The 25086-nt window shown below is 37.1% G+C and overlaps 1 protein-coding gene across 1 annotated transcript in view; it reads right to left on the bottom strand.

Moving 5' to 3' along the window:
- LOC121428329 (transcription initiation factor IIB-like) overlaps nt 1-25086 on the bottom strand; it is a 48826-nt gene that overhangs the window by 5040 nt on the left and 18700 nt on the right. Inside the window, exons 4-8 of the mRNA XM_041624898.1 lie at nt 24212-24398; nt 21184-21270; nt 19657-19786; nt 4064-4173; nt 2504-2598 (exon numbers count right to left, since the gene is read on the bottom strand). Of these exons, the coding sequence (XP_041480832.1) occupies nt 2504-2598; nt 4064-4173; nt 19657-19786; nt 21184-21270; nt 24212-24398 (609 nt within the window). The remainder of the gene's footprint in view (nt 1-2503; nt 2599-4063; nt 4174-19656; nt 19787-21183; nt 21271-24211; nt 24399-25086) is intronic.

Here is a 25086-nt window from a genome sequence, read left to right as displayed (position 1 = left end):
TTGCTACGGCGAGTAATTTTGCATTTCCAGAGTATACATTTGGTTAAGAATCAAATCAAAGAACATCCTGATCATAAAAGATTATGAATTTGGGACATAACAAGCAGAAACTTTGTTTCCGAAGCCGATCAAAATCCGCCGAAGTTGTAAAAGTGAAATATGCTCAGATGTATTGCCTGCCGTGATTGCCTGCATGCACCCTTGCTTAACACGAACTGAATGAATGATACTGCGCATGAGTTGTAGAGAGAGAGAGAGGGGCAGTTTGGGGTGCAAGTGCAGTGCAATGCCTAATTTTCAGCCCTTCCAAAATCGGGGAACGTAACTTTAGCCACTGGCGTACAGATGGGGATGGGGATTGGGGGCCCCAAAGTGTTTTACGGCCAAGAAAAAAAGAAAAGGAAAGGGAAAGAGTGGTATATTGTATTATTTTCTTCATATTATGTCAAAATATAGGGTTTGTTTTTGAAAGGTTCAACATTTTGCTTCAGCTGCCATATCTACATGTAGCCCCTCAATATTTTTTTTTACTCATTACGTCACTCTGAAGTAGTGATATCATTGGTATGTTGTGAAAAAGTCACTAATCATTTTAATTTTAATAAATATTGTGTAGTTTGTTGGCATTTGTATTTCTTCTGTTAATATTAATTAGATCCCCTCTGGGCAATTTAGAAGGCCTCATAACCCAAAACTTCTGGGGGCTCTGCCCCCTCGACCCCCACTAGGGGCCTCTGGACCCTCTCCGCAATACTTTGCTGGTTTGCGTAATGGAAGGAGCATTACAGATTCTCAACAAGAAATGTGGAGCTTCAAAAACAGTAATTGAGAATGGCTGTTATAGATCATTAATAAACAGGGCCTTTGTCATGAATATCATCTGAGAATTTTCAGAAATTTCAAAATGAAATTAAACCTTCAAAATCATGCTTCTGTGTGAGGTCACACACATGACCCACTTCTTTATACCTTTGACCTTGAACTGAATATTGGAGACAGAAAAAAATATTTCCAAATAACTTACTAAACATGTTAATGTTATGAATTACAGTACTACATCTCTAACATTTTTAGATTTATAACTAATTAAAAATTTATCACAATTTCGGTCACACACATGACCAAGAATGGCCCTTATCATTGTTATGTAAAAATAGCAATTACCATAATCTGCTTTTCTTCTTAAAGTCTTCTCTCGAAATGAAATTAAAAGCATTTGTATTTCTTATTCTGAAAATAGTGATACATGGCTGACTCATTGCTGAATGTATAACATCAGAAATACTTAAAAATTAATTCCATCAATATCAAATTGTATAACTTTACATGTACATGTAAATTGTACTACCAAATCAGAACTTACAAATGAGTCAAGACAATATTGATAGTCAATTTTTTTTTCTTTTTATGCATACTAACGAAGTTATCTCTTAAGATAACTGGAGTCGCGTATACAAAGATGTACTGGATTTAATTTGGGAACCATTTCCAATTTCCTAAACTGACCTTGATCCACAACCAACAATGAGAAGACTACCCTCACATACAAACATTCAATTAATCTTTTTTTTTTCAATCTAACGGTCTCAAGGACTTGAAATACATTGAGGAACCAATGGGAATGGAAAGAGAAATTCCCGGAAGGAAAATAATGAGATGTTGTTTGCTCGTTCCCGCAGTACAACATTGGCATCCTGGCCTGATTTATGAATCTGCAAATGAATTTGTGATTACCAAACAGATCAACAGTATTGTGGTCTTATGAAATGACAATATGGACACTGTATCAAGCTACTTAATACTTGAACGAAGAAAAACGGCACCATATTACAAACATAAATCATTGCCATTGATTGCAGGGCTGATTATAATGATTGATCATACACTATAAAATCAATGCAATCAATTGCAGAAACCAGCCCAATGTTCACTTGCTAACCTTTATGTTTTAGTGTCCAGGGGGCCGTTTCATAAAACTGTTCGTAAGAGCGACTTTAAGAATGACCGGTGAACCTTTCTTACATGCCAAACCATCGCCAATGAATATACCATTTACCACAAGAAAGGATCACCAGTAAATTTATTATTTCTTTCAAGAATGACTGGTGAAACTTTCTTACATGTACATGCCAAAACATCACCAATGAATATACCATTTACCACAAGAAAGGATCACCAGTTGTTCTTAAAGGCGCTCTTAACTTACAAACAGCTTTGTGAAACACTCACCTGGTCACATTTTTCTTGATACGAGTACTTTCTTATTTCTTTTGTCATGACATAAATAAAATGAAACAAGGCCTTGATCTACCAAAATATGCATCAGCTGACTATAAATAATAGATTTGATCTTGATACACTTAACAAATCACTCACAAGATTGTTCTTTCATTATCTCTCTCTTTCTTTCTGTCTCTCTCTTTATCTCTTTTCTATATCTTCCCTCCCTCTCTGTTTCCTTACTCTGTCTCCCTTTTCAGTCTATCACAAGGATAATTCTTACCCTGCTACTAGGTCTAGATCATCAGCCTTGCGTGCTATATGGGTTGCTGCTCTCTGTACCTTGGGAGGTAGGCTTAGATTTGAACAGAATCTGGACTGTAAAAAAAGAAAATAGAAAACCATAAAATGATTTATCAAGAAACAATGCTCTGCACTTCCCCATACATTTCCCATATTCAATATTTTGCATAGGTTCCCATCTTAAAACCCAATTTTGAAATGAACATGTATCATATGCAACCTAACCTTTTACAAAATATATCATTTGTACAGCAAATGAGACACACAAATATCTGCCGACTCCTGATCATGAATGAGGCTTGCTTGAACTCATAAGGATAGAAAAAATAAAAATATGATTCCAAATTGCAAGAAAATATCACCTTGCCCTGAATAACTACTGAAAATAGGTATAAATAGTCCATCCATTAATTACATGTCATATTTTTGAAGAAAAAAATCTTTGTTTTTTTGAAGAGTGCATCAGGTGTTTTAACCTGCAATTTTTGCAATGAAGCAATAATGAATGCGGAAGGGCAAGGCGGGAACTCAATCAGTCTCTTCTCAAGACAAATGAAATAAAACTGATATGTGTACATTTACTTTCTTGAAGTATCTTCACACTAAAATCTGGACGTATATGCTATATAAGAAGCTACTGTCATTATGCATTGAATCAGAATTCAATAAAAAAAAAAGAACAGGGGTAATATCAAGAAAATTTTGTAGTTCCCAGACACCATACATAGTACCAGGAGAGCATTTCATCAACATTTGTCATCTGATTAGTTGACAGATCTGAGAAATTGTCATGTTTTTGATTGGCTGAGAGACACAGCTGGGTAGTGTTACTAATAGGCCTAGTTACTTCATGTATAATAATGCCAACATACATGTCATTGACTGACCAATGACTGACCACTGACTGACCAATGATATGTAATCTGAATTAAAGTAAAAGGTGTTCTCAGTTTGCAGTTTGTTCCATTCATTCATTGACTAGTGCAAATGTGATATAACTGTTGGATAACAGAATTTGATGAGAAAATAATAGACACCTTGCTACTTTAATGAAACACAGCTGTATGTTCAAATAGGACTTGAAAGATCATCTAGACATACAATGTATCATTGAGAGCGAAGTTGGCTCAGTCAATTAAGTGTCTGCCTATCAAACAAAAGGCAGTGGGTTCAAGTCCACCACTGGCCGATGACTGAAGCCTGCATTGTGTGTGCTGTAAACGTCTCTCCCCTGTTCCATAGATGCAGTCTATGTTACAGTGGAAAACACTCCGTCCCTCGGATAGGATGTTAAATGGAGGCCTGTTTAAAGGAAAGTCACCACCTTTGCACAGAAAGAACCCACTGCATTATTCATTAAAAATAGGGAAACCCTGGTGTAGTGGTCCACTTGCACTCCCCCAATCAGTTATATCGGGAGGAGAGACCTGTGGGTCATAGTGATTCAGTTCACTTTTCACCTCCCAGGCACAGGTGACGCCAAACAAATAATATTAATAATGATGAATAGAATAACATAACGAGTTGAATCTTCTCTTACCATAAAATCACTAGTTGTAATTAGCACTACATTTGTTTCCAAAGCCTTGAGGATCCGCTTGAAACAGCGCCCTATCTCACGTTTGTTCACCTTTGACACAGCACAGATCTCTGAGTAATTCATTGAGAAGAGATAAAAAATAATACCACATGAATTCATTTCCAAGAATATCCCTCTCAAAAAGGTTAGAATATCGGACAGTGTCAAGCAGTGCATTGCAAATATTGCAAGTGCATGCAATAATGTTTTAAGAGGACACCCCGAAATGATTTCATATTAAGCATCATTAGTACAGTTTCACATTAAAGTAAGATTATTTTCCATCCAAAGCCTAATGTTAGTAGCATTCCATATGGAAACATACATACATGTACATGTATGACAGGAGTAATCATTATCGCAGCGATGGCATAAGCGACCAATTAGCTTGAAAATCTCTGCTGACTCAAGTCTGACCCTTAAGATTTGCAATTAGCATTACAGCGTTACAAATGCAAGAGAATACAGATATTTTTAGATCATGAAAGAAGTTAACAATTTCTTAAAGAGTATGGTGTTATGCACATGATTAAGTTATGAATATATTGAGATATGAATGACTAATTATAACAAATAACTTATTATTAATTATTAAACATCACTCATCTCTTTCTGTCTCTCACTCACTATCTTTCTATTTTCTTCTTTTTTTCTTTCTTTTCTTTATTTTGTTTTTCTTTCTTGAATTAAGTCCAATTTTTCATATTCATTGCTATCTTTACTTTCTCTGTTTCTCTTTTTTTTTCTTTTCTCTCTCCTTTTCTCTCCTCCATCTGTCAACTTTCCTCTTTTCACTTTCCATTCATTTTGTGATTCCAGATTTTATCCTTAATGTCCATTGTTACTGCTTCTAAATGCAATATAACAAACGAAGACAACAGTCCAATATATCTGAATTCCTATCATGCTGTTCTTCTCTACAAGCTACATTTATCTTTTCTCTTTATTTTCAATTCAAATTCATTTATTCCAGCCTTCAATGCATGAATGCAGAGATAAAACAATCACACACATTCACATCCAGAGTGAATAAGTTGTTCATTATTTGCCTCATCATGTCATTTCAAAAAGAAACAAAAAGAAGCCCCCAAACTCCAAAGATAATCTTCTTCAGCACTGCCTTATCCTTATAATGTATCAGGGGCAGATCCAGGATTTTCCCCAAAAAGGGGCGTTTTGTGCGCAAGCAAAAAAAAAGGTTTATGAGTAAATCGAGATCATTTCATTAAAGGGGGGAGCACATCATTCGCGTATACATGACAAAATCCCCTAAAATTTTTTTTTGCCTCTCAAGGGGGGGGGGGAGGGTACTGGCTGGATGTGCCTACATCTGGATTCGCCACTCTTATGTATCCTTTATGTGGAGCTTTGTGGCCCAGTGGATTAGTCTTCAGACTTTGAAACAGAGGGTCGGGGAGTTGAATCCAAACCATGGCGGAATTTCCTTCGGCAAGAAATTCATCCACATTGTGCTGCACTCGACCCAGGTGAGGTAAATGGGTACCTGGCAGGAATTTATTCCTTGAAATGCCATCGCCCTGTAAAAGGCTGCGAGACTAAAGCCAGGGTAATAATATCCAATTAAGCGCATAGGGACGCATTTGGCAGTGATATGCGCTATATAAGCATGTTGGTATTATTATCATTTTTTTTTCTATCCTTATTCTGTTGTTCTATGATTAGCTCTAAAAAGCTGAGTGATGAATGATATCATGAATACAACATGTTCAAGGACAGCAGTTTGTTAACTGATGAGGCCACCCTGATTAAATAAAACTGAAAATAAATAAATAGATGCAATATTCAATCAAGTCTACTCAAGCACCTTAAAGAAGAATGAAACCATTGGAACAAGATAGCTTGTGTGAAAACAGAAAAATCAAAGAAACAGATATACAAAAGTTTGAGAAAAATCGGACAAATAATGAGAAAGTTATGAGCATTTGAATATTGTGATCACTAATGCTATGGAGATAGCAAATTGGCAATGCGACAAAGATGTGTGATGTCACTTGTGAACAACTCTCCCCATTACTTTAGCATATATTTCACTAGAATTGCCTCTTTTATCACATCTATCCATAAATCATGTGTTCTGTGTACATGAGGGCATGTAATACATATTTTTTAAGAATACATCATGGATAAAGAGTTTGTGTCATCAAAAGAAAAAGCAAAAAGAGACATTTTGAGGGTATTTTATAATCCACCAAATCGAAAGTTGTTCATCAGTGACATCACACATCCTTGTCGCATTGCCAATGTGAGGATCTACATAGCATTAGTGATTGCAATATTCAAATGCTCATAACTTTCTCACTATTTGTCCGATTTTTCTCAAATTTTCTTTATTCTTATTCTTTGATTTTTCTGTTTCTACACAAGCCTATTTGTTCCAAAGGTTTCATTCCCCTTTAAAATCAATTCAATGCCAATAGGCTTTATATCAACAGATACATGTACAGATACATACAACAGATACAATTCAACAAATAATAGGATGTGCATATTTCAATTTAACCTTGAGATATTGATTGAAATTCATGAAAAACAATCACTCCATTATCAGTGACCTTCAACTTTACATGTAGTCACACTATTTTATTTTGATTTTATTTTGAGAATCATTTCAAACAGATTTATACATGTACATAGATGTTGAATCAGAAACCCGTGTAAAAGGATTATAGCAGGGTTGACCATTGATTCAATCAACATCAACTATGTGGAAATCCATCATTGTCATAATTTTCCTACCAAAATTTTGTAAAAGTCCTTGTGTACAAAGAGCACATCCAATTTTCAAGACATCGATGAATGTTTGAGTATACATCATATCTAGAAGACAGTGGCGTAACAGGCGGGGGGCAGGGGGGCAAGCCTCCCCCCCGGCGGATTTCACAGGGAAAATAAAATAAAAACAGGAAAAATAAAAAAAAGGAGGGAGAAAGGGAAAAGGGAAGAAAAGGGGAAAAGGAAAGGGAAAAGCGAAAAGAAAACAAAGAAAAAATCTTCTTTTTTTTAATGGAAAAGGAATTAGGAAAGCGGGAAAATGTACGAAAGAAGAACATCTGAGAAAGAACAAATCATTTCGAAATAGGCCTATGTAATGCAATAGCACAGTGGAAAATAAATCAAAAGATGACAAAGTGGCAAACAATAGCGGGAAACAAAGGTAGAATGGAATTAGTCAAACGCTAAATTGGAAACAAAGAAAAGGGACAAGAAAAAAATTAATAACACAACCGGCCTGCCGATGATCTAAATTAAAGAGCGGGGAGAAAGATGGACTTCGTACAACATTGTGCTATAAGCTTGCTAAATTGTATGCAAATAAGCAACCGAGGCTTTGCCCCAGACCCCACGCAGTAGGGGCTCTTCATTTATAACCTTCAAATTGCTCTATAACGCCTACCCCCCCATTCAATCACTGGCATACAGGCAGGGGGGGTGTCTTGGTTCCACACCCAAGAGGAAATAAAAGAACTTATAGGAGACAACCTAAAATTAAATGAATGAAAACAATGAAATTTGCTGAATTCAATGGAAAAATGTATCACCTAATTAGAATTTTTGCACGCTGGTGACTTTTTACAAACTTTTCCCACATTGCTATGTTTTGCCCCCTCAAAATATTTGGTTCATTACGCAACTGGGTTGAATAAATGTGTTGCGTAAATGCTATTTTCTGTATATGCACGCGATTTGATTAAAATAGCAGCAATCAGAACAGCACTGCGTATGGAAGAGTTGGGCCATGGCCCAAAAAAGTTTTACAAACAAGAACAAAAAAAAAGGAGGAAAGAAAAGAAAAAGGAAAAGTGTAGGATATGATATTATTTACTGAATATAATGTATAATATAAATAGCTCAAAGTTAGATTCTCATGAAAAGGTGATTTTTTCTTGCTCGCTTCGCTCGCTCCGGACTTATATAAAGCAGCTTTTTATAGCACATATGTTATACTGCGCCCCTCGTTTTTTTCATATTATTTTACTTTTCACGCATCTGCCGCAGAGAATCCTGTTCACAGTGGCGTACAGACCACACACAAAAAAGAATCTAAAGAGAGAAGAGTGAAATATATTATTCTTTGGATATCATGTCAAAATCTACCACAACTCTGGATTCTTGTATCAAAAAGGTCAAACTTTTTGCTCGCCCGCTTCGCTCACAACTTTTTTTAAAGAAAAATTCTGCCCGATACGCAATATCTGGCCTTCTCAAAATAGTCGCCTCATTACACCATTACGCCTGTTCATACCATTATATGACAAAAAAAATTTTGGCTCTTGCCACCCCCCCCACCCACCGACACCTGTTATGCCACTGCATGAAGACATTTCAAACAAACATGCATTTTTAGATGTTGGCTTTCCATGGTCGTGGTTGATCACAGCAAACACAACTCTTTGTAAGACAGGGTCTAGATTGGGAAATATTAGTAAATATCACCTCAATAATTATTTCAAGGAGAAAAGAAAATGTTTGTTGTGCATTTTAACTTTGAGGTGTGGTAAATTTGGGGATTAACCTTGACAGGCCAATGGCCTTTTGTTAATCCCCAACACCCTCCAGGCTCAATCTTTACCATTTCTTTTATTACGTTTCATATTTATCTTTACGTTATTCTAATGTTGTATTATGTAGTTTGTATTTATTGTAAAATTTAAATTGTCAAATATTTTTATGTGTTTTTAATGCGATATGAATAACATTGAATTGAATTAAATTGCATTGAAATACCTAAATTTTGTTTTGTTAACTCTGTATCATATAGCAAACTCACTGTCCTACTTTCATCAAGCTTAAAGGGCAAGTCCTAACCATCAAATATACAGGTAGGTTTGAATACTAAAAGAAAGAAAAATCAAACCATCATAATGCAGAAAAACTAATCAAAATCGGATGTAACATAGCATTTTTGATAAGTTTGCTTATTTTGCCTGTACTGTGTAAAACACAGTGGTATGCAAAAAAAAATAAAAAATGAGCCAATGATGTCACCCACTTACTATTTTTTGTGAACATGTATTTCATCATACAAAATGTAGAATATTTCATTTTTCATTGACAATGCAGAGGAAGCATCTTTATGAATCACAATAGGTTGCAACAATGGTAATCACACATCATGGAAAATCAAACCTTGTTTCACATTTATCATGAGGAAAAATAAGATATTTCACATTTCATGTAATAAAGTAACAAATCAATGGTGAGTGTATCGGTGTTCTCATTTACATACCAACCAAGGTATGCATTTAACTGTTTTGTAAAAAAAATATATAAAAACATTATTCATTTTACATGTGTTTGATCCAATTTTCAGCGTTATGCTAGTTTGACTTTTCTCTTTTCATTCACATACACTTTTTGCAGGGGTTGACTTGACATTCAAAAATGATTTCAGAAACAGTTACATGTACATGTACAGAAAGCAAGTCTGTGTCTAGGTAAGCCATTTGGGGCAACATAATGACACATTGCATGATGATAGCCCTACAAGGACATGAACAAAGAGGGTGCTAGACCACTTTACTTTGAGTATTTATACCATTTCTGGTAGGTACGTGTAACATGCACCATGAAGATAAACTTTCACCTCCATGAATGTACATTCAACTTCATTTCTCTAAAAGTTAATGAACTGGGGCCCATTTAATATTTTTCTTTTAAAGCTATTTGCCATTATCTATGGTCACAAAGCTTATTCAATCAGAATTAAGATTTCCAGGTAGGGCAAAAAAGACATCCTTTATCAAACATTTTAATTTTGTTTTATCATCCCCGAAAATTTGACCCTAAACACGTAGCTCTCCTAGCGAAATAGACACCTTTTTTCATTATTTTGATGTTTTTGATACCCTTATCACGTTATGTACGTAACGAGCCCTATCGTGAAAAGGACATCCTTTTTACGTTATTTTTGGTCGCGCATGGTATCCGCTCGTCAATGTAAGTGGCCCCCCCCGGTGTAGATCCGATTTCTATTATTTTTGCAATATAAGGTCATTTTCAGGTCAAATCCAAGATGGCCGCCAGATGCCACTTTGAAAAATTGCTTTTTGATCCCCTTGCCCCAGAATGACAAGTGATTATCACTAGATGCCAACTTTTGGAAATCAGAATTAGGGAGGATTTGCAACTGCCACCAAATTATGTGCGCGTAGCGCACATCTCGAGCGCGGAGCGCTCGACCCTTGCGGCCGGGGTCCAGGGCCCGCCTTAGGGCCCTGGAAGCTCTGGGTTTCTAGATGCTCTCTGGTGCAATCTGACCCTTATTTTGGGGCATTTCACATGTTTTCAAATAAAAATTGTTCCCACTTTTTTAACATAAAAAATATCAAATATGCATTCTTACATGTAAAAAAAATGAAAGGACAAAATAAGTACCTGTTCAACAATAATAATTAATAAGGAGGAATTATCACTATCGGCTATAGGTAGGTTATGTTCCACTATAAATCCAGTAAAGGTCCCTTGCTTGGTGAAATAAAGTCAACAGGGTACTAGTGGAGCTCGAAGATCTTGTCTTCGTAATGTCCGTAGGCCTATGCTGTTTGCTCCGGCTCCCGAACGGTGCTTCCGAATATCAATATCATCACGACCTCCGTACTCAACTGAAATGTCCACGCTGCAAGTTGCGCAAAATGCATGGTAAATTCCTCTTTCCGACCTCCGAATACACAGGTACTGGAGACTGTATTCAGTCTTATACTTTTGAGACCATTTCTTGGTCTTCTTTTGTTGATTTTCCGCCATTTCGTGTCAATATCAACCCATCAATACGCCAAAATCACACACCGATATTCCACCGCACGACTCGACAAATCCAGTGGCCGCGAGCGCACACGCCTCGCGAAGCTAGCCGGGCCTACCGGCCTGGTGCACAGTGGATTCCCGTTGGGCATATCACATGCACCAGCTTTTCGCTGCTCCTTATTTGTCTACCTTTAACACACAGAATTTAGTAGCAGCGAACGTAATGGAGTTACTACATGCTAAAGTTAGCAGACGATACATGTCCTTCCAATCCAATTTGATCAATTAAAAAAAAATCGTAATTTCGGGAGGATAAGGATGGTAATCGTAAGGGCGGGAGTTGGGATGAATTTTCGGGAGCCTCCCGATGAAATCGGGAGGGTTGGCATCTCTGGTGATACCTATGTTCAGGGGTTTTGGGGTATGTAAAATCTCTTTCTGCTTTCTATTTTGCAATGTAATGTAATCTTCATATCAATTCCAAGATGGCCAGCAGATGATGCAATTTTGACAAATTAACTTCTCAACCCTTTGTCCCAGAATCATGAATAACACCTCTTTTCGTTACTTATTTGGTATGTTGATTTCATTTCTGTTAACAATTTTGCAATATAGGATCATCTCCAGATCAATGTTCAAGATGGCCGCTAAACGCCATATCTACTTCGCGAGACTATTGAACCTTTAAGAAGTACTCTCCTTGAGGTTACTATTATGTATTGGAGCTCATGTAAGGGGATTTCAGAAAGAAAAAAAGAGGGCGCTGTTTAGCAGCTAGCACCATTTTTATATTGCTCTGATCGACATGCTACTTTTCGCTTAAAATTTCATATTTTAGATCCGAATTTTGAACATTGGAATGAATGTTTACGTTTATTGGACAGTCTGGACTTGTTTGGGTAACTTTGATGTTTGTCCAGGTTTTTGTTTGGAACTTTTCATCATTTCCTACATGTATATATCATCGTCAAAGTCATACTACAAATGGCAAAGTACAGTGACATGGTATATGTATATACACGCCAACATACTAGCTGGACATACAAGTTCAGAATCCTGCTTCTGACGGTTATCGCTACCATTGTCTTGTTAGCGATAATCATGGCCGGGGACAATAGCCACCTCTCAAAGGACTGCTTCGCTATTCTCGCGACGACCTTTTCACATTACGTTCTCAACCGAAATGTTGTTTGCCACAAGAGGTGATTAGAAACATACATACGCTTGGTATTGCCCGGACTAAGCCAGGATGTCGTGCTGGTAGGAAAACTCGACGTAGGATACAAATTGTTGATCCTTATCCTCGAGAGCAACAAAATCAGCCCATGAGAAGAAGCTTTCTCAGGTATGTTGACATTGATCCTGATCAATCTTCATCAACACTGCCTTCATTGTATCTGGTTAACGCAAGATCATTGAAGAATAAATTTGATGAGTTCACCATGCTTGTTCAACATTTCGACATTGACATTGTATGTGTGACTGAGACCTGGCTTAGCGAAAATGTTCCTCAGACCGCATTTAACATTCCAAACTACAGCTTGTTCTCTAAGAATAGAAAAACTAAGATAGGCGGTGGAGTTGCTATCTTCATCAGATCTTCGATGAACCTGGTTGGTGCAGAGGTTGATGTGCCGAAGAGCATGAAGTTGTTTGGACACATGTCAGACCACAGAGGCTCCCAAGAAGTGTCTCTTCTATATATGTTGCATCGGTGTATTCACCTCCAGGCAATGACCATGTTGATTCTTTGATCCAGTACCTGACAGTTGCTGCTGATGAAATCCTCTCTAGACACCCGTCGGCAGGCATCATGATCACGGGTGACTTCAACCGCGCAGACGTATCTCAACTCCTCGCTGGACACAGCCTCAAGCAGGTTGTGAATCGTCCAACGCGCGGTCAATCTGTGTTAGACTTGATCATCTCCAATGTAAAGAATTTGTACGGTGATGTACAGATTGTGGCGCCGGTTGGACAGAGTGACCACAACGGAGTTATCTGGAGGCCGAAACAATGTCAGTCTCGAAAGAACGACTGCCGTCAGAAGACTATAAGACCGATGCGACAATCCGATTTGCGTGACTTCGGCAATTGGATAACGCATCATGATTGGAATAATGTCTGTGAGGAAATGGACGTAGAGCGTAAATGTGAAACGTTTTACAGTGAGCTGCATGCTGCCATCGACCTCCATTTCCTGACAAAAACAATTAAAATGCATATGACTGATAAACCATGGATGACACCAAGAATCAAAAAGCTTATACACCAACGACAAAGTGCTTTCCACAGTGGCTCTAGGACATGGCGCAGCCTCAGAAATAGAGTACAGCGAGCCATTAGACGTGCACAGAGAGCTTTTTACAAGGATCGTGTCCAACTTTTAAAACGCAAAAACCCCGGTTCTTGGTATCGCTACATAAAACTGATGACCTCGAATAAACAGCAGGAGATGGTCGTCTCATTGCCCGGAATCGATACAAAGGACAGATTGGCAATCTCAGATGCCATAAATGATTACTTTGTAACCATCGGAAAGGACACTCTACCCCTTGACATCGATGGGATTCCTGATTTTAAACCAACTCCAGAGTCCACATTACCAACTGTACAACCATGGACAGTGTATAGAGAATTGTCCAAGACACCCGTTGGCAAGAGTGGTGGTCCTGATGGAATCTCTCCGAGGCTAATTAGAGAATTCGCAGTGGAACTCAGCTCTCCCTTTGTGATATTTTCAATGCGTCTTTTGCACAGGGAATCGTTCCAAGTTGTTGGAAAAAGTCGATAATTGTTCCACTTCCAAAGGAATCTCCACCTACCTTACAGAAGTTGCATCCTGTTGCCTTGACCGACTTCTTCGCAAAGCTCCTGGAATTGTTCGCATCGAAAATGATCATGGCTGATATCTCTAAAAATATCGACCCATAGCAGTTTGGTCATCGCAGTGGGTTGTCGACAAGCCATTATCTTCTGCAACTACTGGATTTTCTACAAGCAAATGCTGACAAGCCTGGGTCAGTCACGACGGTAGTGCTAACGGATTTCACCAAAGCCTTTGATTTGGTTGACCACAGCATTGCCATCACAAAATTGTACTCTATGGGCACACGTCCATCCTTGTTGCCCTGGATATGCAGTTTTCTCAATGGGCGAACACAGCAAGTACGCTACAATGGTCAACTTTCTACGTCACTCAGGACTTCATCCGGGGTTCCTCAGGGGACACGTTTGGGGCCCTTGATATTTCTAGCAATCGTCAACGATGCTCTTCAGACATCTCATTGTTCTAGGTGGAAATATGTTGACGACCTAACTATTGCTGAAACAAACAAGTTGAATGGTCCGACTACTTTAGAAACCACGTTGTTGTCAGGATTTGTGAATTGGTGCATCGAATCAAATATGCGCCTCAACCCTGCCAAGTGCCAGGTCATGAGAGTCTCTTTCAGTCGCCGTCAGCTTCCACCCACTGAAGTTGCGATCAACGACGAGCTGATCCCGGAAAATGATAAAGTCAAACTACTTGGTGTAATCATCAGTAAAGATCTGAAATGGACTGACCATGTCAAGTATATAACGTCGAAAGCTTCAAGAAAGCTGTACCTTCTACGAATGCTGAAACGATTTGCAATGCCTCAACAGGATCTTGTCACAGTATTCATTTCCTACATAAGGCCAATACTGGAATATTGTTGTGTGGTGTGGCATTCTTCGTTAACTCTCGGTCAAGAATCGCAAATCGAACAGATTCAAAAACGTGCCTTGCGATCAATTCATGGACCAGAATACGAATCGTATCAACATGCCCTTACCGTTTGTAACTTGGTATCTCTAAAGGACAGAAGAGGAGAGCTATGTTTCAAGTTCGCCAAGTTGCTATCTCGCGACCATCGTGACTGGCTTCCGGAAAGACGGTCCTCGCATAGAAACTTGAGATATAGCAATAGATTCCGTGAAATCAAGTGCAGAACGGAAAGTTACAGAAAGAGTGCCTTGCCCTTCCTAGTGAGACTACTGAACAATAATTCAAAGTAATTAGTCACTGGATGAGTCCTATTAATGTGCAATATAAATGGATATGACATATGTTTCAATTAATTTGATAATTTAATAAGTTGTAATTATGTTTGTATTTTTTTTTAATATACATTATAAATCGCTTTTCTGTTTACCAATTTCCAATCCAATATCCTATTCTAGGTGATAATACCAATTCTCAATTCAATTTACATTCAAATGCTCTTGGAAATTAAATTTACAGCCGTCTTTTATTTTACATTCTTTCTTTTCAACTACATTACCAGTCGCACTTCTTTGGGGCCTGTTTGCCTGTTTCAGCCGGAGAGCAGTAGTGTTAGCTGTTGTGCTCTGGTTGGGGGAGGTAGACAGGTGTCGGGAAGGTGTGACTGGTACTGAATGTAAAGTGTAAAGTGTAAAGTGTATGTGCAATATAAATGGAAATGTAACTTTTTCGATGAATTTAATAATTTAGTAATTTGTAGATATCATTTTTGTAAATAATTATAATAAATAAATTTTCTGTATATATCCAGTTTTAATCCAACTTTCAATTCTAATTGGTATCCAGTCTCATTTCAGTTTGCATGTAAATACTCTTATTTTGATATGGAAATGAAATCTACCACCGATTTCTAAATTTACATCCATCCGGTTTAATTTTGAGGTAATTTCGAGTTTATAATGAATCTTCACCATGTATCCCAATCAAGCCAATTTTTTTTTCTTAATATAAACTTCTTTCATAAATTTGGATGTACATTTGAGTTTTTAAAGTTTTTTAATTGTTGATGCATTATTTTCATATATGTTTGAATTCATCTAATTATGTTAAATTACTAGACTTTTTCGAGAATACAAGGCTACTCAATTATGCACTCCGTGAAACCTTTATTTTTGCAATTTTTCCGTAACTTTCTACACGATACTCAAATTTTGGCAATTTATTTCTTAAAACTCCATTCTTTATACCAACAATTTCAACTTCAATATAAGTTCATACGCATTGGTTTATCATGTCTCAAAATTTTACTGGAATATTAATTGGTTATTGGATATTTCTTTTAAAAAAAAACGACTTTTTTTTTATTTTCAATGTTGTTGCGGTTATGATTTACATCAAATATTTCACTGTTTATGTTTATATATTGTTTTTACTTTGTAAATCTTTCTAAATTCAGCCACTGGCTGCGATGGAATGATAATAAAACCTTCAATTCAATTCAAAGAATGATCCATTCTTTTAATCACTCCATTTTTAGTTCGAGGTCAAATCATGTCTAAGATGGTCAGATGGTTGATAGATTTCATCATTAACCGCTCAAATTAGAATGAAACCATTCAAGGTTTGGTCTATGATCTATTTCAGGAGTTCTAATTAATCCTTTTTTGTTCTGTCAAACCATACTTTTCTAGTGAAAGGACTTCAAAGTATTATTTGAATTGTTTGAAGTGTTTTCTCCATATTTTTCCCCAAAAAATACCATTGGACTTTTTGTCCTGACAAGATCCATTGACTTGGTCAGCAGGAGTGAACTATTTAGTCTCCTGCAGAAGATAGGCTCCCCAAGACTAATCCATGGTCATGTCATTCAATGAGCAAAGTTTGCTACAACACTGGAATATCTGGACCTTCCCTCAGTTCCTGTGAGCAGTGGCGTATAAAGCAAGGCTGCGCCTGGCCCTGACACTCTTTGGGATCTTCTTCTCCATGCTTTCCCAGTATGCATTTGGCGAATACACAGAAGGCTTCTATATCCGTACCAGAGCACATGGAAAACTCTTCAACTTCGACCGACTACATGCTAAAACAATGGACAGGATGGTTCTCATTCGTGAGATGTTGTACGGAAACGATATCGCCTCTGCCTCTCAAGAAGTGGGAGTACAAGACCTCGTCATATACAGCCGCCTGGCCTGTGCGTGTAAGGAAATTGGATCACCCATCAGCCTGTGAGACAGAATTCCTGATCGTCTCAAGACACTGACTGTCCTCCAGATATCTCTATCAACAGCACGCACTCGTCTGGTTGTGGACCCCTCACCTACCTTGGATCAATTATCTGTCTCTAGCTCCCTTTTATTGGACAAGGAGATAAGCACAAGGATAGGAAAAGCTGTCACAGTCATGACCAAGCTCCTGTACGGAAGTAAGTCCTAGAAAACGTACGCCGACCAAGAAAAGCTGCTAAACACCTTCAATGTCAGTTGCCTCGGACATGTTATGGCAGGAAGGACAAAGTGGAAAATACAGACGCCCTTCAGCGTACGTGCTGGCATCCCCAGCTTATTCTCACTCCTTAGTCAAAGGCGCTTCAAGTGGTTGGCGCATGTTCGCCACATGAAACCTTGGCGAATCCCTTCTTGGATTTGCCAAGGTAAAGTGAGCTGTGTGATTGGTCTCACCCCTATCGAAAGATCACACCTCCGTAATAGACACCTGCAAACATGACACCTGCCGGCATAGACACTATCACTTATAAAGATGTAGATGATAGTCGCCATTCTATGGATAGCTACTAAGTACAGGGGTCAAGACAGTCAAGAAAATAATCTGAATGCTAAATCGACAGACCAAAGACCTAGCAGGAAGGCTAGGGCAGCATCTCTATCTAAACCTGTCTCAGTGCCATCCTCCTTTATCTGTAAAAATTTGCTCTAGAGACTGCCACTCAAGAGCAAAACTCTACAGTCACTCTCGAAAATGTAAGACCTAGTGCTACACCATCGTCTTTTAAGGCGAACTGATGCCTACCAATCATTGGACACATTGATTTTTGAAAAATATTGAGAAAATACTTTCAAATTTAAATAAGACTCTAAAATCCCCTTCAGTACAAAAGTATGGATGGACATTAAAACAAATAAAAATGACGCGAAATGGATCATAGCCAAAACCTAAAGAGGGTTCATTCTAAGGTGAGCAGTTAATGTCGATATCTTACATCTCAGATATGACTCCACCTTGACCTAAAACTTGAGAATTAATAAAAGAAATGAGTATTCTAATTGAAATTTTTTCACCTTAGCTCCTACACGCATAAGCCTCGGAGAGTTTTTTTTTCCAAGATGGAGGTTGGCGGCCATCTTAGATTTGATCTGAAGGTTAACCTTTACGCAAAATTACAGCATAAATTGAATTAACATACCAAATGACTCACGAATATAATTTTTATTCATGATTCTGGGGCAATGGGTTCAAAAGTTAATATTTAAAGATTGCGTCAGCTGGCGGCAATCTTGGATTCGACCTGAAGATGACATTATATTGCAAAATATACAGCAGAAATAGATTCTACACACCCCAAAACCCCTTCTTCTCCGATAAAGCAAGAGGAAATAAGTTTAACACAATTAATATACAATGTTAACAAAATTTTGACATTGGCCTTAAATAATTTTGGAACAATTTTGGTTAGGCCTGTTTAGCAACCTTGACGAAATTTAGAATTAGCTTCGTAACAAACATGATCTGTAAAAAAAGTCTGTTTACATGACATCATTCATTCCCACCCTTATCGGTCAAAGTCAATTGGGTCAGTCCAAACTAGGTTCTAAAGCCCAATGCAATGTGATTGCACTAGGATCCAACTGAAACAAGTGGAGCGCCTCTGGCAGTCTCACGATTCAATATAGTAGCAGTGCTGACTTTGAAAACTACTATCAAATAATTATTCACAAAAACACCATTCATATAATGATACAATACAACGTTCATTGGCAATAAATGAAATTTGACCTTGATCATGCGACCTAACACTTGTCAGTGAGACTTGACTACCCCTATATCCACCTTTTTTAAACTATATCTACAAACTTTGAAAGTTATGACAGCAATCTAATAATTACCTCAAAAATAGCAAAAGTTCAATGACCTTAAATGACCTTTGACTTTGGTCATGTGACCTGAAACTTGTACAAGATCTTAAGTGATACGTGATTACTCTTATGTCCAAGTTTTATGAACTAGATCCATACACTTTAAGAGTTAAGACGGTTATTCAACAAATATCCCAAACAAGTCCAAAGTTCATTGAACTTTGGCCTTGGTCATGTGACCTGAAATTTGCACAGGATGTTCAGTGATACTTGATTACTCATATGTCCAAGTTTCATTAATCAAATCCAACTTTTAAAGTTATGATGGTAATTCAACCAATACCCCCGACTTGGCCAAAATTCATTGACCTTAATTGATCTTTGTCATGTGACCTGAAACTCGGGCAGGAAGTTCAGTAATACTTGATTAAACTTATGTCCAAGTTTCATGAACATACTTCCAAATATTTTTTTAATTCAAAAACTTAACCTTAGGTTAAGATTTTGATGTTGATTAACCCAACATGGTCTAAGTTCATTGACCCTAAATAACCTCTGACCTTGGTCATGTGACCTGAAACTCAGGCAGGATGTTCAGTAATACTTGATTAATCTTATGGCCAAGTTTCATGAACTAGGTCCATATACTTTCTAAGTTATGATGTCTTTTCAAATACTTAACCTTCGGTTAACATTTGGTGTTGACGCCCCTTTTGAACCATCTACTAGACGGTTCTCAAAATCAAGCTAATAAATTGCTACTTGTATCTAAATTAGAGTTTTTCATCCTATATTGTGGTCTGTTTCAGGGTTTTTGAGGACAAATACAGGCACTCATACACATGTTTCTTCTCAGTTTGAGAATTTTTTAAATTAGCTGCTCACAAAGTTAAACGATCCCTTTAAATATATATGCTACAAACAAGTGAAATACAAAAAGCATGTACCTTTGAATGTTCTTGGCACTTCTTCTTGTCTACATGCAATATAGAGACAGGCAGCTGCTATGGCATCGTTACTTCTACCTCTCAATGTTTTCTGATCATTGACTTGCTTGAAGAGGGTCATAGCTCGATCCTGACAAAAAAAACATCAAGTACAAGATATTTTTCAATAATAAAAACACATACATTAATTCAAGTTCTGATGACACTGCTCTATTTAAAAAAAAAAAACCTATTAAAAAAAAAGGTTTTGATTAGCATGTCAAGAGCATGGTGGCTTTATGAATTCTTCTTTGATTATGACTGTCATCAAAGATGAATCAATAAACCTAAAAAAATAATTTTACACTGCATGGTTCATTTGGATAACTGTAAACTTCAGATAATGATGCAAAATGTTTTGTCAATTGTAGCACCAATGAAAAAGGTAATTGTTGCATCATGGAATAATGATCGGGGGGAAATCAAATGCAACTTGATTTTAAACATGCGTATTACTGTAATAGGGACTGGCCCCCAATTTTTTTAGTTGTTTTAAAATGCAAATCTTTCTGCAATAGGTACACAGACATGAAAAGTGATGATTTGGCCTCTAATGTGTGCCCCCTCATGCATGACTTGAATTAATATCACTTGAACGCAGATGGTAGTCAGAAATTAGTCCAGTATGACATTTTACTATAAAAAGAAACAATTGTTAGAAGTTAGATTTGAAAGGAGAAACTTCCTTTATGCTTTGATTTATTTATTAAGCACTCACAGTAGGCCAAGTCACACATTTTGGATTGTGTTATCATACGTAGATCTAAGTTGTAAATAACATGTAGTTAATGATAACAAAAATAATAATGGTGATGTCTCATTGAGCGCACACGCCGGCCATCGCTGCAACATTAGCGGTTGTAACAGCGGGCTCTGTTAGCACATTGTTGGCACTGACAATGTTTTTGTCATTAGTCCAAGTTTACCAAGTGTTGATTGGACCAAAATGGCAATCAGATCAAATTACTGATAGTAAACATGCAGACCAAGTGGATTTAGCCATGATGGTGTACAGTACAGTGCAAGACAACAAACAGCTAGATACAAAGAAAGGCAAATAAATTGCGACAGATAATATAGGTACAGATAGACACTTGAACTGAAGATGAGTACTGAATGTCTAGATTACATTCATTTGTAACAGGTGAAACATAAAGCCTCCTGAACACAAAATGGACTGGTCTCATACTGAGACATGACAAGATGACGTGTGACATGACTGAGGGCAGGGTGGATGGGAAAACAATGCATGAAAGCCAAAGAACAAGGATGTTGGGCATGTTCATGAATGGAAACACTTATCACCAGGAAATTATACAAAAGCTCAAGACAGGAAAGTATGTAAGTGATGGCCCGTGCCCCCCATTTTGAGAGCCATAATTAAAATTTGTAAAGTAAATATAGCATTTTTACTCAAGTTTGGCCCCCCCCCCCCTTTTGAAAGTGAGGACCCTTTTTTTCACGACACTAATGATGATAGCTACTTACCACTATAGTCTTTGGTAGGTTGATACGATCAGCCATGGCTCCAATCTCACGAAAGGCATTTACTAGAGTCCTGTTTGTAGAGCTCAACTTCATCGTAAAACAAAGGAAAGCATTAGAAATCTGATTAACTCACAGTTATATAACTTCTCCACTGAGTAAGGTGCCTTGTCAAAAGGTAAGTCATGTCTTTTAGCAGGAGTCCAGGGGGTGTTTCATGAAAGTTGTCGGCAATGACTAAATTGTCAGGGCTGACTATTTCAGTGAAATCCTTGCTTTTGATTGGCTGAGAAGCTCTGGCCTCTGACTGTTACTATGGTAACTGTCGGAGAAAGACATCTTGTCAGTGCTGACAACTTTTACGAAACGGTCCCCTGTAGAAAAATGTGCTATGCTCTCTCTCTCATTATGCTTGCAGAAGGACACTGCTCTTAACCCTAAATAGACTGGGCTATTTCGACGCCTAAAAAGACGGGGGGGGGGGCTGATTCAGCCCCCCCTTATGATCTCGGCCGTTGATCGCGCGATCGCGACGAAAATTGGCACACGCATTACCCATGGCATTATCTACAAAACTATAACATCAAATTCGGCAAAAAATCTCATGTCTCATTAATTATGCTAATTTATGCGTAAAATCATAAGTTTGCTCTAATTAATAAAATAATGCCTCTGAAATGCTTATTTTTGTTTCACATACTCTAGATAGGCATCTGATCAAATTGATTTTAAAAAAATTTCAAAATCAAATTTATTTTCTTATGTATTCTATTGTTTTCTAAATTTCTTATGTATTTCTTTGTTTTTCGACTTTTTGTTTTTTATTGTTTTTTCAATGGAAATTGTCGGGGACTTTATTTTAACCATAAACAAGATAAAATTAATTGATTTTAAGCAGTAAAAGGAAAAATAATGAAACATTTATGAATTTTGGCTTAGAACACTATTTGCATTGGATTTGTACACAAATTCACATTTTTGAGTAATTTTGGGTCTGCATGCACTTACGAAATGTTGCGTAATTTTGGAACCGCGTACCCGGGGGTCACAATTTTGGTCTCAAAAGTTGCGCGAGACTTGAAAGTAAAAAGTCAGCGAGCGACGCGGTCAAAAAATTTTGCGCAGTGGATTTATCGCGAAAAATGTCGAGGGGGGGGCTGAATCAGCCCCCCCCCCAGTCTTTTTAGGTTTAAGGGTCAAGTCCATCCCAGAAAATGAAGATTTGAATAAATAGAGAAAAATCAAACTAGCATAACGCTGAAAATTTCAACAAAATCGGATGTAAAATGAGAAAGTTATGACATTTTAAAGTTTTGTTTATTTTTCACAAACAGTGATATGCACAACTAAGTGACATGCAAATGAGAGAGTCGATGATGTCCCTCACTCACTATTTCTTTTGATTTTGTTGTTTGAATTATACAATATTTCATTTTTTACAGATTTTACAATAAGGACCAACTTGACTGAACCATATAATATCAAACAATGCTAATTCCACACATTCAGGGAGGAATTAGTCTCTGTTTCACTTGACAATGGGGAGAAATTTAGAATATTTCATATTTCACATAATAAAATACAAAAGAAATAGTGAGTGGATGACATCATCAGTTTCCTCATTTGCATACAGACCAGGATGTGCATATAACTATTTTGTAAAATTAAGCAAATCTTTAAAATATCATAACTTATTTTACTTCCGATTTTGATGAAATTTTCGGAGTTATGTTTGTTGGATTTTTCTCTTTTTATTCAAATGAACTTTTTGTAGGGTTGGACTTGTCCTTTGAGTTAACTATTAACCAAGTACAAATTATTCTGATCCTGCAGCAAAAAAGTCGTCAAAAATTGTGTGGTGAAATGAGAAGAACAGGGAAAAAAGGGAATTGTAATACATTAATTTGTTATATCATCTTTGCAAGGAATATAAATATGATAAACCGACCATAGAAGCATGGTTTAAAATTCTAGATTAGACTAGGGTCAAACCTAGGTTTAATTATCAGAGAATACCACTATAGGAGCTAACTGTCAGGGGCTTGTTGCATGAAGATTTTTCCTGTAGTAGTATCACTGTAAGAATAAGGTATCCCAAGTTTTGTAAATTTTTCGATTGATGAATTTTTTTTAGGTGGTAGAAAGTTTTTCATCAGGCCTCAGATGAAGTCCTGATATTTATATTCTTCATTATCTAACCTCTATCGTTGACCGAAAAAATAAAGCCATCCTGAATAAAATATGTATTCATTTTTATATTTTTCAATGCTCCCACACCTTGCAAACCATATCAAATATAGCATCAGATCAATTTGTGACAAGCTATGATAAATTGCCATATGGATGTCATAGTTAATAGTCTAATCAAACTTTGTCAAATGAGGGGCCTCATATCATAAAAATTGTAAAACAAATTCGCAATAACTTTTAAAAGCAATTGAAATCATTCAATATGATTGGCTGATAGTAAACTTGTTGGATGAATTGTGTATTTGTTATCATAACAAGTCTTTAAGAAAAAGTACCCAGCTGGTGGTCCAGGGTGGCTCTCAAACAACGGAGGTATCATCAACGCAGATTACTTAGTAACATGGTATAATCCCAATTGCAGTGGAATACAAGGCTCACTCTATTCTTCATCAACCACAGCAACCCCCCCCCCCCCGTAGTTCCTTTGCATATGTAAAGCTGGTACGATTTTGAGCCTTACCTACTAAAGTGAACAAATGAACAACACTTTTGGGGGATTACCGAGTTTAAGCTTTGATAGAGGGTTAACAAAGTGAAGGTCTTCAAAAATTCCAATCTTACAAAAGCAGAGTGGTCATTAATTTTTTTATATTCATAACATGGTTCATCACGATAACTGCTATTTTTTTTTGGAAGGGAGGGGTATTAAGCACCCTCCCTATATAATGTTTCTATATTTTATCTTAAAAAGGACCCTCTGAGCACTTATCTTAAATATAAATAGTAATTGGAATTCAGAAAGCAACAAAAAATCATTTTCTAAAATGGCTGCTGTACATACGTTTGACTTTGATCGATACTTCTTAGTTCCATCTTCGTTGAAGCTGGCAGTTCCTAGAGGTCCTCCGATGATCGTTGACAAGTCATTACCCTCAAGGAGAGGATTCTCTGCTGCCCCTACACGGGATGGATCAGCATTGGCCTTGTCATTACTGAATGTTCTCCATTCAGATCCTACATCTATCACTCTATAAAGGTCAAGGATTTAAATAAGGTATACATGAGTTAGAGATTAAAGAGCTTGTCACTGATAGCTTCAACTCTATATTACAGGTCAGGGATTTAAGTAAGGTATTGAAAATAGAGGTTAAAGAGAATCTGGAGTTCTCTATAAAGAAAATCATAGAAAAAAGGGTCCCTTGGGATTATTAAAATATTTTCATATTGGAAACATACAAGAATTAAGAAGAGGCGGATGGTTTAAACTCACAAACAGGTGGGTGTTTCATAAAGCTGTTCTTAAGTCAAGAGCGACTAAGAATGACTGGTGATCCTTTCTTGTGGTAAATGGTATATTCAGTGGCGATGGTTTAGCGCGTAAGAAAGGTTCACAAGTCGTTCTTAAAGTCACTCTTAACTTATGAACAGCTTTATGAAACGGCCCCCTGAAATAAAACATCCTCCTAGACACAAAGATTTTACACACAATATTTATCTCAAGGCCTAGGCTGGTGTAATGAAGCAAAATGCCAACCATTACTGCAGCACCTGACATACAATTATGACAAGAAAACTGTTGAAAGTTGGAAGAATACATTGATGCCAAATTAGTGTGCATTACAAGTATGCAACTGCAAATATATTTTGGAAATGTACAGAATGTGGGTTTATCATCAATTTTTTAATGCGAAATAATATCACACCGGATACTATGTT

Source organism: Lytechinus variegatus, chromosome 15 (assembly GCF_018143015.1).
Source record: "Lytechinus variegatus isolate NC3 chromosome 15, Lvar_3.0, whole genome shotgun sequence".
In the NCBI taxonomy this organism is placed as follows: Eukaryota; Metazoa; Echinodermata; class Echinoidea; order Temnopleuroida; family Toxopneustidae; genus Lytechinus; species Lytechinus variegatus.
This window is presented reverse-complemented; position numbering and strand designations above follow the sequence as displayed.